General features: G+C 44.5%; 1 protein-coding gene across 1 annotated transcript; it reads right to left on the reverse strand.

Annotated features, from left to right (window-relative positions):
* Positions 1 to 461: 461 nt before the first annotated feature.
* On the reverse strand, positions 462 to 1,188 carry LOC120879950 (40S ribosomal protein S5-like). The gene has a single exon (XM_040262957.1). It carries the CDS (start codon positions 1,113 to 1,115, stop codon positions 552 to 554), a length of 564 nt encoding a protein of 187 aa, XP_040118891.1. The 5' UTR covers positions 1,116 to 1,188; the 3' UTR covers positions 462 to 551.
* Between the last annotated feature and the right edge of the window lie 13,657 nt (positions 1,189 to 14,845).

Raw genomic sequence — 14,845 nt, forward strand, 5'->3', positions numbered from 1 at the left:
TGGCCACTGCTGAGTTTTCCAAATTTGCTGGCATATTGAGTGCAGCATTTTCACAGCATCATCTTTCAGGATTTGAAATAGCTCAATTGGAATTCCATCACCTCCACTAGCTTTGTTCATAGTGATGCTTCCTAAGGCCCACTTGACTTCACATTCCAGGATGTCTGGCTCTAGGTGAGTGATCACATCATCATGATTATCTTGGTCGTGAAGATATTTTTTGTGCAGTTCTTCCGTGTATTCTTGCCACCTCTTCTTAATATCTTCTGCTTCTGTTAGGTCCATACCATTTCTATCCTTTATCGAGCCCATCTTTGCATGAAATGTTCCCTTGGTATCTCTAATTTTCTTGAAGAGATCTCTAGTCTTTCCCGTTGTTTTCCTCTATTTCTTTGCATTGATCGCTGAGGAAGGCTTTCTTATCTCTCCTTGCTATTCTTTGTTGTTGTTTTTTTTTCACCCCACAGGGCGAGCGACTTTATTGTGGCCGCAGCCAGCGATCAGCGGTTAGACTTGGCCACGCGCTCCAGCTCGTCCTTCTTCTTGATGGCCTAGGAGTTGGACGAACCCTTAGCTGCGTTGATGAGTTCATCCGCCAGGCACTCAGCAATGGTCTTGTTGTTCCGGAAGGCGGCCTCCCGGGCGCCGGTGCACAGCAGCCAGATGGCCTGATTCACACGGCGCAGTGGGGACACGTCCACGGCCTGCCGCCTCACTGTTCCAGCTCGCCCAATGCGGGTGGAGTCCTCCCGGGGACCGCTGTTGATGATAGCATTCACCAGGACCTGCAGGGGGTTCTCGCCAGTGAGCAGGTGGATAATCTCGAAGGCGTGCTTGACGATGCGCACGGTCATGAGCTTCCTGCCATTGTTGCGGCCGTGCATCATCATGGAGTTGGTGAGGCGCTCCACGATGGGGCACTGCGCCTTGCGGAAGTGCTTAGCCACATAGTGACCCGCGCTGTGGGGCAGGTACTTGGCGTACTTCTCCTTGACAGCAATGTAATCCTGCAGAGAAATGTCATTGATCTGCACGTCATAGGTGCTCCACTTTCCAAAGAGCTTGATGTCGGGGGTCTCTGCTACTGCAGGTGCAGCTGTTTCCCACTCTGTCATCCTGAAGACACAGCCGAGGCGTCTCTACCGCTCGGCGTTGACCATGCGCCACCCAGGCACAGACAGGAAGAGCCTTGCTATTCTTTGGAACTCTACATTCAGATGCTTATATCTTTCCTTTTCTCCTTTGCTTTTGGCTTCTCTTCTTTTCATAGCTATTTGTAAGGCCTCCCCAACAGCCATTTTGCTTTGTTGCATTTCTTTTCCATGGGGATGGTCTTGATCCCTGACTCCTGTACAGTGTCACGAACCTCCGTCCATAGTTCATCAGGTACTCTATCTATCAGATCTAGGCCCTTAAATCTATTTCTCACTTCCACTGTATAATCATAAGGGATTTGATTTAGGTCATACCTGAATGGTCTGGTGGTTTTCCCTACTTTCTTCAATTTAAGTCTGAATTTGGCAATAAGGAGTTCATGATCTGAGCCACAGTCAGCTCCTGGTCTTGTTTTTGTTGACTGTGTAGAGCTTCTCCATCTTTGGCTGCAAAGAATATAATCAATCTGATCAGTGTTGACCATCTGGTGATGTCCATGTGTAGAGTCTTCTCTTGTGTTGTTGGAAGAGGGTGTTTGCTATGACCAGTGCGTTCTCTTGGCAAAATTCTATTAGTCTTTGCCCTGCTTCATTCCATACTCCAAGGCCAAATTTGTCTGTTACTCCAGGTGCCTCTTGACTTCCTACTTTTGCATTCCAGTTCCCTATAATGAAAAGGACATCTTTTGGGGGTGTTAGTTCTAAAAGGTCTTGTAGGTCTTCATAGAACCGTTCAACTTCAGCTTCTTCACCATTACTGGTTGGGGCATAGACTTGGATTACTGTGATATTGAATGGTTTGCCTTGGAAATGAATAGAGATCATTCTGTCGTTTTTGAGATTGCATCCAAGTACTGCATTTCGGACTCTTTTGTTGACCATGATGGCTACTCCATTTCTTCTGAGGGATTCCTGCCCGCAGTAGTAGATATAATGGTCATCTGAGTTAAATTCACCCATTCCAGTCCTTTTTAGTTCGCTGATTCCTAGAATGTCGATGTTCACTCTTTCCATCTCCTGTTTGACCACTTCCAATTTGCCTTGATTCAAGGACCTAACATTCCAGGTTCCTATGCAATATTGCTCTTTGCAGCATCAGACCTTGCTTCTATCACCAGTCACATCCACAACTGGGTATTGTTTTTGCTTTGGCTCCATCCCTTCATTCTTTCTGGAGTTATTTCTCCACTGATCTCCAGTAGCATATTGGGCACCTACCGATCTGGGGAGTTCCTCTTTCAGTATCCTATCATTTTGCCTTTTCATACTGTTCATGGGGTTCTCAAGGCAAGAATACTGAAGTGGTTTGCCATTCTCTTCTCCAGTGGACCACATTCTGTCAGACCTCTCCACCATGACCTGCCCGTCTTGGGTGGCCCCACATGGCCTGGCTTACTTTCATTGAGTTAGACAAGGCTGTGGTCCATGTGATCAGATTGGCTAGTTTTCTGTGATTAAGGTTTCAGTGTGTCTGCCCTCTGATGTCCTCTCACAACACCTACCATCTTACTTGGGTTTCTCTTACCTTGGACGAGGGGTGTCTCTTCACCACCACCCCTCCTGACCTTGATCGTGGAGCAGCTCCTCTTGGCCCTCCTGCGCCTGCGTTACTGACCCCATTACTGCATGGCAAATAGAAGTGGGAAAGGTGGAAGCAGTGACAGATTTCCTCTCCTTGGGCTCCAAAAGCACTGCGGATGGTGACTGCAACCAAGAAATCAGAAGACAATTGCTTCTTGCCAGGAAAGCAATGACAAACCTAGACAGTGTGTTGAAAAGCAGAGACATTACTCTGCCAACAAAGGTTCATATAGTCCATATAGGCTATGGTCTTCCCAGTGGTCACGTAGGATTGTGAGAGCTTGACTGTAAAGAAGGTAGAATGTCTAAGAATTAACACCTTCGAACTGTGATGCTGGAGAAGACTGCTGAAAGTCCCTTGGACAGCAAGATGATCAAACCAATCTTGAGGGAGATCAACCCTGAATATTCACTGGAAGGATTGATGTTCAAGCTGAAGCTCCAGTATTTTGGTCATCTGAGGTGAATAGACAACTCATTTAAAAAGTCCCAGATGCTGGGAAAACTTGAGGACAGAGGAGAAGAGGGTGTCAGAGGATGAGATGGCTGGATGGCATCACCATGAACATGAACTTGGGCAAACTCTTGGAGATGGTAAGGGACAGGAGGCCTGGTTCACTGCAGTACACGGGGTTGCAAAGAATTGGACACGACTGGGTGACTAAACAACAATAGATAGATAGAAATAGATATATAGACGTAGATTTGTGTGTATATGGTCATTGAATTATATAATTATAATCATTTAGTACTAACAATTACCTGGTGAAGTAGGCTGTTACAATGTAACAGTTGAAAGATCCAGTCAGTGGATCAGAGAAAGATGTATCCGGTTAGTCACTGTGTGTGCTGTGCTAAGCTGTTTCCGCTGTGTCCAACTCTTAGCAGGTTCTTTACCCCTAGCACCACCTGGGAAGCCCCCAGCAATTCCACTCTGAAGCATTCTTTCAAAAGAATTGAAAACACATATTCAAACAAAAGTTTGTGCTCCCGGCAGCACTGTTCACAATAGCCAATAGATGGAAACAACCCAACTGGACACCAATAGGTGAAGGGATAAACAAAATACATTGTATCTGTACCATGGACTACTCGTCACCCATAAAAAGGAATGACATATGCTGCCACATGGATGAACCTCGAATTAATCATGTGGAGAGAGAAAGAAGCCAGACACACAAGGTCACATATTACATGGCTCCATTTTTATGAAATGTCTAAAACAGGAAAATCCATAGAGTCAGAAAGCAGGTTAGTGATTGCCAGGAGCTAGGGGAAGGAGAGAGTGAGGAGTAATGGTTAAGAAGTTTCCTTTTGGGGTGATGAAAATGTCATATAAAGAATAAACAGAAGCGAGAGTTGCACAACGTTGTAAATATACTAAGAGCTAACAGATTATACGTTTTTTCTTAATTGAAGTATATTTGATTTTCAATGTTTCACATATACAACAAAGTGACTCAATTTTATATATTTATATATATACACAACTGAATCTTTTTCATATTCCTTTCCATTATATGTTATTACAAGATATTGAATATAGTACCCTGTGCTATAAAGTAGGTCCTTGTTTATCTATTTTGTATATAGCAGTGTTTATCTTCTGGGGCTTCCCAGGTGGCGCTAGTGGTAAAGAACCGCGTGCCGATGCAGGAGACGTAAGAGATGCAGGATTGATCCCTGGCTTGGGAAGATCCCCTGGAGGAGGGCATGGCAACCCACTCCAGTATTCTTGCTGAAGTGACTTCACATGCACACATGCACACAGTGTATACCTTTTAAAGTCCTAATTTATCCCCTCCACCTTCCCCTTTGGTAACTGTAAGTTTGTTTTCTATGTCAGTGAATTGTATGCTTTGATTTTATTTACTGAACTATAGTTGATTTACAACGTTGTGTTAATTTATGCTATAAAGCAAAATGTTTCAGCTATATATATATATATATACACACATTATTTTTATGTAATCTTTTTTTAAATCATAGGATACTGAATATAGTTCTCTGTACTATGCTGTAGGACCTTGATGTTTATCCATTAACAAGTTAAGTGTATGCTTTTAAATAATTTATGTTATGTGAATTTTATCTGAATTTTTAAAAATCAAAAAAAGTCTGTAGGAGGTGGAGTCAGTAGACGGCAGTTGATGATTGATGGAGGGTAGGGAGATCAAGAGGGCTTCCCTGATGGTTCAGTGGTAGAGAATCTGCCTGACAATGCAAGAGACGTGGGTTCAATCTCTGGGTCAGGAAGATCCCCTGGAGAAGGGAATGAAACCTACTCCAGTGCTCTTGCCTGGAAAATCCCATCAACAGAGGAGCCTGGCAGGCTATAGTCCAAGGAGGTGCAGAAGATGCGGACACAACTTAGCAACTAAACAACAACAACAAAGGGAGATGGAGAAGTAAAGGAAGGAATCAGGAAGGACTCCCAGCAAATGGGGAAAGTGACTGCCTTTACTGAGAAGGGGAGACTGAAGGAGTAGACATCTAGGAGCTGACGAGCTCCATTGTGGATGTGACAGATAACAAGGGTTGAGACACACAAGTGAGGAGCTCAGAAGTCTAAGACAGAGATACTTGGGAATCATCAACATAGCACCATAAATCAATGCTTTAAGATAAATGAGATTTGACTTGGTTCCTAGAGCTTTTCAGGCTTGCTGTATCCTTCTACTTCTCTGTATATTTATTCTATTAATTTTTGAGAGTTTGATATTGAAACTCCAACTAAAAATCTTAATTTATCTCCTTAAAAAAGTAACTGTAATATACAGTGGAACTATATGTAACCTTGTTCTGTATTTTCCAAGTCTCCTGTAGCTGTGTTATCATACTTTCATAATTTAAAAATATTAAAATTTTTTTAAAAAAGAGTAAATGAGACTTAATAGCTAAGGGTCTAATCAAAAAAATAATAATAAAGAAGAGCCAAATGTGTAAGTTTAAATCAGCATATTAAAAGACATGTCTGATAAAGGACTGTTATCCAAAACATGCAAGAACTCTTAAAACTGAACAATAAGGAAACAATCCAGTTAAACAATGGGCCAAAAACCTTAACAGACAGTTCACCATAGATACGCAGAGGGAAAATAAGCATGTGAAAAGGTGTTCCACATCACAAGTTATCAGGCAAATACACACTGAAACAATGAGGAACTGCCGCAGATCTATTAGAATTGAAGGCCCAAATCCAGAGCACTGAAAACATCAGCTGGTGTTGGGGAGGTGGGACAACAGGAACTCTTTCACTGCTGGTAGAAATACAAAATAGCACGGTCACTTTGGAAGACAGTTCAGCAGTTTCTTACAAAACTAAGCATGTGCTTGCTAAGTCACTTCAGTCACATCCGACTCTCTACGACCCCAGGTATGACAGCCTGCCAGGCTCCTCTGTCCATGGGATTCCCCAGGCAAAAGTACTGGAGTGGGTTGCCATGCCCTTCTCCAAAACTAAGCATACTCTTACCATATAAGCCAACAATTGGGTTCCTTGGTATTTACCCAAAGGAGTTGGAAACATATCCACACCAAAACCTGTATACATATGTTCATAACAGCTTTATTTATAATTGCCAAAAATTTGGAAGTAGCCAAGATATCTTTCAGTAGGTGAATGGATAACTATGGTACATCCAACCAATGGAATATTATTTAATATTAAAAGTAAATGAATAGGCAGAGCACAGAGGATTTTTAGGGCAGTGAAAATAGTCTATATGATATTATAATGAGAGGAATATATCATTATATACTTGTCCAAACCTATAGGATGTACAACGCCAAGAGTGAACCCTAAGGTAAACTTTGGGTGATTATGTTGTCCATGTTAGTTCACACTGGTGAAAAATGTACCACTCTGTTGAGTACTGTTGATAATGGGGCAGGCAATGAACATATGGGGACAGGGGGCATAAGGAAAATCTCTGTACTGTCCTCTCAACTTTACTGTAAATTTTAAAACTGCTTTTTAAGAAAACTGCTTTTAAAGGATAATCTTTAGGGAGACTTCCCTGGTGGCCCAGTGGTTAAGAATCTGCCTTGCAATGCACAGGGTGACAGCTGGATTCATAGTCATGGAACTCAGATCCCACAGCCACACAATATGACCAAAAAAAAAAAAAAAACCCCAAACCCCTATATATATATATTCCTTATAAAAGTAGACTATGTCAGCAAACATTACAGAAATTTTAAAATATAAGGCATTAAAAATTAATATAAATTTCAAAATATAAAATCTCTATGTTCAAAGACCTACATGGAAAAATGAAATCAACAGGTAAAACAATACATCCGTGTAAAGTAAGTCTGAAGCTGTGTAACAACCATCAAGGACATTTCATCTTTTACCCTCCACTTCTCCAAATGCACGCAGCCACATAGAGAATTCTCTGTTTCTGAAAATGACACATTCTCCCTTGCCTGTCTGTCATTCCACTCTGTTGCCTCTAACTAGAATGCTTTTCTCCTCTGTTTTCTATTCTTTAGGGGCATATGCTTAGGAGTAGAATTGCTGGATAATATGATAATCTTGTGTTAAACTTTATGAGGAAACACTGACCTATTTCCACAGAAGCTGCCCCACTTTACATTCCACCAACAAATGCACAATAGTTCCAATTTCTTCACATCCTCACCAACACTTGCTATATTTTCTGGGTTTTGCCCTTATTTTTTTTATTACCAACCTAGTGAGTGTATGGATGCGAGAGTTAGACTGTGAAGAAGGCTGAGCACCGAAGAATTGATGCTTTTGAACTGTGGTGTTGGAGAAGACTCTTGAGAGTCCCTTGGACTGCAAGGAGATCCAACCAGTCCATTCTGAAGGAGATCAACCCTGGGGTTTCTTTGGAAGGAATGATGCTAAAGCTGAAACTCCAGTACTTTGGCCACCTCATGCGAAGAGTTGACTCATTGGAAAAGACTCTGATGCTGGGAGGGATTGGGGGCAGGAGGAAAAGGGGACGACACAGGATGAGATAGCTGAATGGCATCACTGACTCGATGGACGTGAGTTTGAGTGAACTCCGGGAGTTGGTGATGGACAGGGAGGCCTGGCGTGCTGAGATTCATGGGGTCGCAAAGAGTCGGACACCACTGAGCGACTGAACTGAACTGAAGTGAGTGTGAAGCGCTATCATATTGTAGTTTTGATTTGCATTTCCCTAAAGCTGGCTTAGGGGCTTCCCAGATGGCTCAGTGGGTAAAGAATCTGCCTGCAATGCAGGAGACACAGGCAGATGCAAGTTCAATTCCCAGGTTGGGAAGATCCCCTGGAGGAGGGCATGGCAATCCTCTCCAGTATTCTTGCCTGGAGCCTTCCATGAATAAACAGCCAGTCCATAGAGTAGCAAAGAGTCGGATACGACTGAAGTGCCTGAGCACGCACACATGCAAGTTGGCTTAAAGCTCAACATTCAGAAAACTGAGATCATGGCATCCGGTCCCATCACTTCACGGCAAATAGATGGGGAAACAATGGAAACAGTGACAGACTTTTTTGGGGGGCTCCAATATCATTGCAGATGGTGACTGCAGCCATGAAATTAAAAGATGCTTGCTCCTTGGAAGAAAAACTATGACAAACCTAGACAGCATATTAAAAAGCAGAAACATTACTTTGCCAACAAAGGTCCATATAGTCAAGGCAATGGTTTTTCCAGTAGTCAAGTACAGATATGAGAGTTGGACTATAAAGAAGTCTGAGTGCCAAAGAATTGATGCTTTTGAACTGTGATCCTGGAGAAGACTCTTGGGAGTCCCTTGGACTGAAAGGAGATCAAACTAGTCCATCCTAAAGGAAATCAACCCTGAATATTTATTGGAAGGACTGAGGCTGAAGCTGAAACTCCAATACTTTGGCCACCTGATTTGAAGAGCCAACTCATTGGAAAAGACCCTGATGTTGGGAAAGATTGAGGGCAAGAAGAGAAGGGGGCAACAGAGCATGAGATAGTTGGATAGCATCACTGACTCAATGAACATAAGTTTGAGTAAACTCAGGGAAATAATGAAAGACAGGGAAGCCTGGCATACTGCAGTCCATGGGGTTGCAAAGAGTCGGACACAGCAGCTAAACAACCACATGACCATCCTGTGCTTACCAGGTGTCACTAGTGGTAAAGGACTGCCTGCCAATGCAGGAGACCTAAGAGACACAGGTTCAGATTCCTGGGTCAGGAAGATCCCCTGGAGGAGGGCACAGCAACCCACTCCACATTCTTGCCTGGAGAATCCCCAAGTACAGAGGAGCCTGGAAGGCTACAGTCCATAGGGTCAGGAAGAGTCAGACACGACTGAAGGGACTTATGACGCATACATGACTGTCTTGAGTAACTTGTTTTTTTAAAAATCTTTATTATTTATTTATTTTTGGCTGTGCTGGGTCTTCATTGCTGCACAGGCTTTTCTCTAGTTGGGGCTTCTCATTCCAATGTCTTCTCTTGCTGTAGAACTCAGGCTTCAGTAATTGCAGCAGGTAGGCTATGGTTTTTCCTGTGGTCATGTATGGATGTGAGAGTTGGATTGTGAAGAAGGCTGAGCACCGAGGAATTGATGCTTTTGAGCTGTGGTGTTGAAGACTCTTGAGAGTCACTTGGACTGCAAGGAGATCCAACCAGTCCATTCTGAAGGAGATCAACCCTGGGGTTTCTTTGGAAGGAATGATGCTAAAGCTGAAACTCCAGTACTTTGGCCACCTCATGCGAAGAGTTGACTCATTGGAAAAGACTCTGATGCTGGGAGGGATTGGGAGCAGGAGGAGAAGGGGACGACAGAGGATGAGATGGCTGGATGGAATCACTGTCTCGATGGATGTGAATCTGAGTGAACTCCGGGAGTTGGTGATGGACAGGGAGGCCTGGCGTGCTGTGATTCATGGGATTGCAAAGAGTTGGACATGACTGAGCGACTGAACTGAACTGAGGCTCATTAGCTCTGATTCCCAGACACAGGCTCAATAGTTGTAGCACACGGGCTTTGTTTCCCTGCAATAATTGGGATCCTTTCTGATCAGGGATGGAACCCCTTTCTCCTGCATTGGCAGACAGATTCTTTACCACAGAGCCACCAGGGAAACCCCTATGTAACTTTTGAATGCACCTTCTTGTTTAGTTGCTAAATCATGTCCGACTCTTTTGTGACCCCATGGACTGTAGCTCACCAGGCTCTTCTGTCCATAGGTTTTTCCAGCCCAGAATACTAGAGTGCGCTGCCATTCCCTTTCTAGGGGAGCTTCCTGACCCAGGATAGAATGCAGGTCTCCTGCATTGCCGGCAGATTCTTTACCATCTGAGCCACCAAGGAGCCCCAGAACGCACCACCTACTTTTCTCTAATCCAGTGACTTGGTTTTAAGCTATCATATTGCAACAGCCTACTTCATAGAGTAAGTATGAGGATTAAATGAGTCAATATATAAATCCACACAGGAAGATTCAACTGAAGCATCTCTGTGTCTTTAAACACCCCAGAGCCTTCCAAGTGTTCATTGTTTTCTCCTATGGGGAGGCTCCTCCTCTTGGGGAGCCAAATTGTTGTTAAAGCTCCCCAAGAGGTTCTTAGTAGGAGCATGATTGAGAACCACTGGGTTGGGGCACTCTTCCCCAAACTGGTCAGATCGTGGGAGTCACCTGGGACACTAATTAAAGATGGATTTCCTGGCCTGGCACCAGATCTGTGGAAACAGAATTTCCAGGAGGGAGGCCTGGAAATCTATATTTTAAGAGAAGTGCCCACAGGTGATTCCTATGACCAGGCCTGTTTAGGAAACCTTGAGCTAGTGGGTAATCAAAGGGCAGTAAACACAGTGGGGCATTCTGAAACTAGATAATCTGGTTTTCAGAATACGATCGTCTAGCATTCTGACTCTGGAAAGGTGAAGCTTGCTCACCTTTGGTGAAAACTGCAGGAGTGCTGCCCCGCCAAGACTGTGTCCGCAGCCACACCCATGTGACAGACCGGCCCTCTTAAACCCTCTGCAGTTAGGAGGGCCCTCAGTCTGTGAAGGACAGACCTCAGTGTGAGTCCCAGAGAGCTGGTGCTGCCCTGACAGATGCCTCAGCCCCTTCTCTGTGGCTCTTCCTCTTCGGTGAAATCATCCTTTTCCTACTGTGTGCGGGAAGTGCTCCAAATGCGATGGTGTCTCTAGTCTCCACAGCATCTCTAAGGAAGCGAGCACTGTCTCCATTTTTTTAGATATGGCTCAGAGACATAAAGGAGTTTGCTCAAGGTCACATACCTAACATGTGACTAAGCATGGATTCAAAGCTGTGTGATTACAAAGCTGTGACACATTCCACTCTGCAACTCTGTCTCAAAGATGACTTCATCTCCCCAGTTATAGCTCACCAGCCTATTTTGCTTGCTGCTAAGTTTTCCCAGTTATACCTGGGAATTTCAGAACTACAGCTCCAAAATACCTGGAACCATCCAGCCTGAAGGAATCCAGGGAGAGTATCCAGGGAGTTTTGGGAATAGAGAGTTCAGAGAGAAGAAAAGGGGCTGATGAGAGCACCCAACTTCGAGCACAGATGGCCACACTTCCCCATCCACCCCCATCACCACATCCTCCTAAACTGAAGGAAGCCGGAAGAGGATATCACCTTAGTTCGGGTCAGCAGGAAAGATGTTGACCTCTGGGAGGGACATAGCTGGGGAGGGGTTATAGGAAGGGCGAAAATGGGACACGTCATCCCTTCCTCAGCAGAAAAGAAAGACGGAAAACTTTCCAGCCATGTCAAGTAAGTCTTGTGACTATACCATGCTGCTTATGGGATTCAGGGTTTACAGGGCTCTGGAATTTTACGATGTTTCAGAATGAGCATGCAGGCCGCGTATGGAGAAGCCACTGATAGACATCAGCTGCTCAAGAAAGGCCACGCGACCTGGGGGACTCCAGTACAGAAGCTGAAAGAACCACGTATTAGAAAAGTGCTGGAGACGGCTGCCCACAGAGGTACGTCCCTCACAGGCTACTCCACCAGCTCCAGCAGTTATCCACACCTCCTCCCTCCTCTAAATCCTCCACCCCTGTCAACAGTCTCATAGTCTAAGTGAAACGCTGTGCTTGCTATAAGAGTGCCATTCCATGACACTCCACGGACCCCTTGTCAACTAAAGTGCTAAGCCCCCAAGTTTATCCTATATAGAAAATTCTGGAGCAGCTGCAGCCTCATTGTCTTCTGGAGGAAAGACCTGGGAAGCGGATGCTGTGAGTTTGTTGTGGTGCTGTGAGGGGGGCAATTTCTCGTCTGAACTCATGAAAATTGGTCAGGCTTCTGGCCTGACCTGGTGTCAGCTGTAGCTGAAGGAGGAGAAAGAGAGGACAGGAGAGAATGTGACATGAGAAGGCGCGAGAATGCGTAGGCCTGGGGAAAGATGCCGTGGAGAGGAGGGGGCCGGCACTGACGCCACCGTCTTCCATCTTCACGATGGACATTACAGGCCATGAGGAAGTTTCAGACCTGACAAAAAAAAAAAAAAAAAAGAGTTCCTTAATGAGGAGATAGGAATGAGGACCCCTTAAGTTCTCTCCTTTGGAAAGGAAAAGCATTGAAGAGCTGCCTCACCTAACATGCTTTAAGAGCAAGCAGGAGGGCATTCCCTGGCAGTCCCATGCTTAGAACTCGGTGTCCTCACTGCTGGGGGATGCCTGGGTTCAATCCTGGTCAGGGAACTAAAACCTCGGAAGCCAAGCAGATCCGCCAAAAAAAAGGAAGGAGAGAGTAGTGGGAGCAGCGCCTACATGAGCTTGGAGGTTCTTGTCATACGGAGACCCACTGTGATGCTCAGAGACCCTCACCGTCTCCTTGACACCATCCCCTCCTCCACTTCCCAGTCTCTCCTTCTGGAGCATCTGGCGGGCTTGCTACCTGCTGCTGGTTCCTGTCTTCTCACTTGTGACCTCTCTTCCCTATGTCTGTGCTTCTCTCTTCACAGACTGTATCTATCTCTGCTTTTTCAGCAGGGAAGGGCTGGGCATCTTCCCCTTCCCATGGTCACACAGCTGGCGGGGCTGGAAGAAAATCTGTCCCCTCCAGCCCCTCTCAGTGTGAGGTCCTGGGAATCAGCACAGCACAGAACAGACTACCTGGATGAGTCTCATTCGTTTTATCCGTCATTCATTCAACACACTTATTTAGTACCTACTAAGTGCTGCGTGTGCTGTGTGCTAAGGCATTTCAGTCATGTTTGATTCTTTGCAACCTTATGGATAGTAGCTCGCCAGGCTCCTCTGTCCCTGGGATTCTCCAGACAAGAATACTGGAATGGGTTTCCATGCCCTCCTCCAGAAGATTTTCCCCATCCAGAAGAACCCATGTCTGTTACATCTGCTGCGTTAGCAGGCAGTTTCTTTACCACTAGCACCACCTAAGTGCTAGGAGCTGGGAATACATTAGTGCTCCAGTGGCCCTGAGGCTTCAGAAGACCTGTAAAACTGAGGTCTTCGGTATTTATATACTCATGGAAATATCTGCAATACCCATAACCAACAAAGAACTCTTATCTAAAATGTATAAAGAACTCCTATAAAACGGTAACACAGAAAACCTAATAGAAAATGGTGGGGAACACATGTACACCCATGGCTGATTCATGTTGATGTATGGCAAAAACCACTACAATATTGTAATTAGCCTCCAATTAAAATAAATAATTTTTTAAAAGAAAATGGACAAAAGAAATAAAGTACTTGAACAGACATCCAAATAGCAAATAAACATATGGAAAGGTGCTTAACCTCAATCAGTACTAAGGAAATGCAAAACTGAACCTCTGTGAAGTACCGTTGCACACCCAGCAGACCGGCTAACATTTTAAAATCATTATAGAGTGACGACACAGTGTGATGGGGATGTGGAGCGACTGGAATGCTAAGACACTGCCTGCAGGAGTGTCAACTAACATGAGCACTTTGGAAAATTATTTAGTATCATTTACTGACCCTAAAGGGCTTCCCAGGTGGCACTGATGGTGAAGAAGCCACCTGTCAGTGCAGGAGACAAAAAGAGACATGGGCTCAAGCCCTGGATTAGGGAGATCTCCTGGAGGAGGGCATGGCAACCCACTCCAGTATTCTTGCCTGGAGAATTCCATGGACGGAGGAGCCTAGTGGGCTACAGTCCATAGAGTCACAAAGAGTTGGACATGACTGAAGCAACTTGGCATGCACACACACACTTCTTCGCATGCACACACGCACTGATGCTAAACATATAAACATATTCTATGACCCAGTAGAACTGATACTTTTGAACTGTGGTGTTGGAGAAGACTCTTGAGAGTCCCTTGAACTGCAAGGAGATCCAACCAGTCCGTCCTAAAGGAAATCAGTACTGAGTGTTCATTGGAAGGACTGAGGCTGAAGCTGAAACTCCAATACTTTGGCCACCTAATGCAAAGACGGGACTCATTTGAAAAGACCCTGATGCTGGGAAAGATTGAAGGCAGGAGGAGAAGGGGATAACAGAGGATGAGATGGTTGGATGGCATCACTGACTCAATGGACATGAGTTTGAGTAAACTCCGGGAGTTGGTGATGGACAGGGAGGCCTGGCGTGCTGCAGTCCATGGGATCGCAAAGAGTTGGACACGACTGAGCGACTGAACTGAACTGATGACCCAGTAAGTCTGTTTGTAAATATATATCCAACAGAAATAGAAACATAAGTGTGCCAATGGACAGAAACAAAATTGTTACAGCAACTTTATTCATAATAATGCCAAACTAGGAACAACCTAGATGTCCACCAACAGAATAATAGAAAAATAAACTGTGGTATATGCATTTAATGGTGATGAAATAAAACTCATATTTTATTACAAGACAAGAAAAATTGAAACATAAAAAGTTTTGTCTGCCCATTTGGGCCTCCTCCTTCCCCTTTAGTATGTATTGTGAATACACGTTAACCAGAACTCCTTAGGAGATAACATCCCTTCTCAGTCTTGTAAGGGGTCATGATGCCCCACTACTTGCTTTGTTCTGCACATCTGGATAGCATAAACTGTCAATACATCATTCAGCGTATAAACCGTCATCTCAAAAACACAGATAACTATGTTTTGCCCTCCAGCAGGCAGAACAGTCCTCAGAGCTTT

This window comes from Oryx dammah, unplaced genomic scaffold (assembly GCF_014754425.2).
Source record: "Oryx dammah isolate SB20612 unplaced genomic scaffold, SCBI_Odam_1.1 HiC_scaffold_21, whole genome shotgun sequence".
NCBI lineage: Eukaryota > Metazoa > Chordata > Mammalia > Artiodactyla > Bovidae > Oryx > Oryx dammah.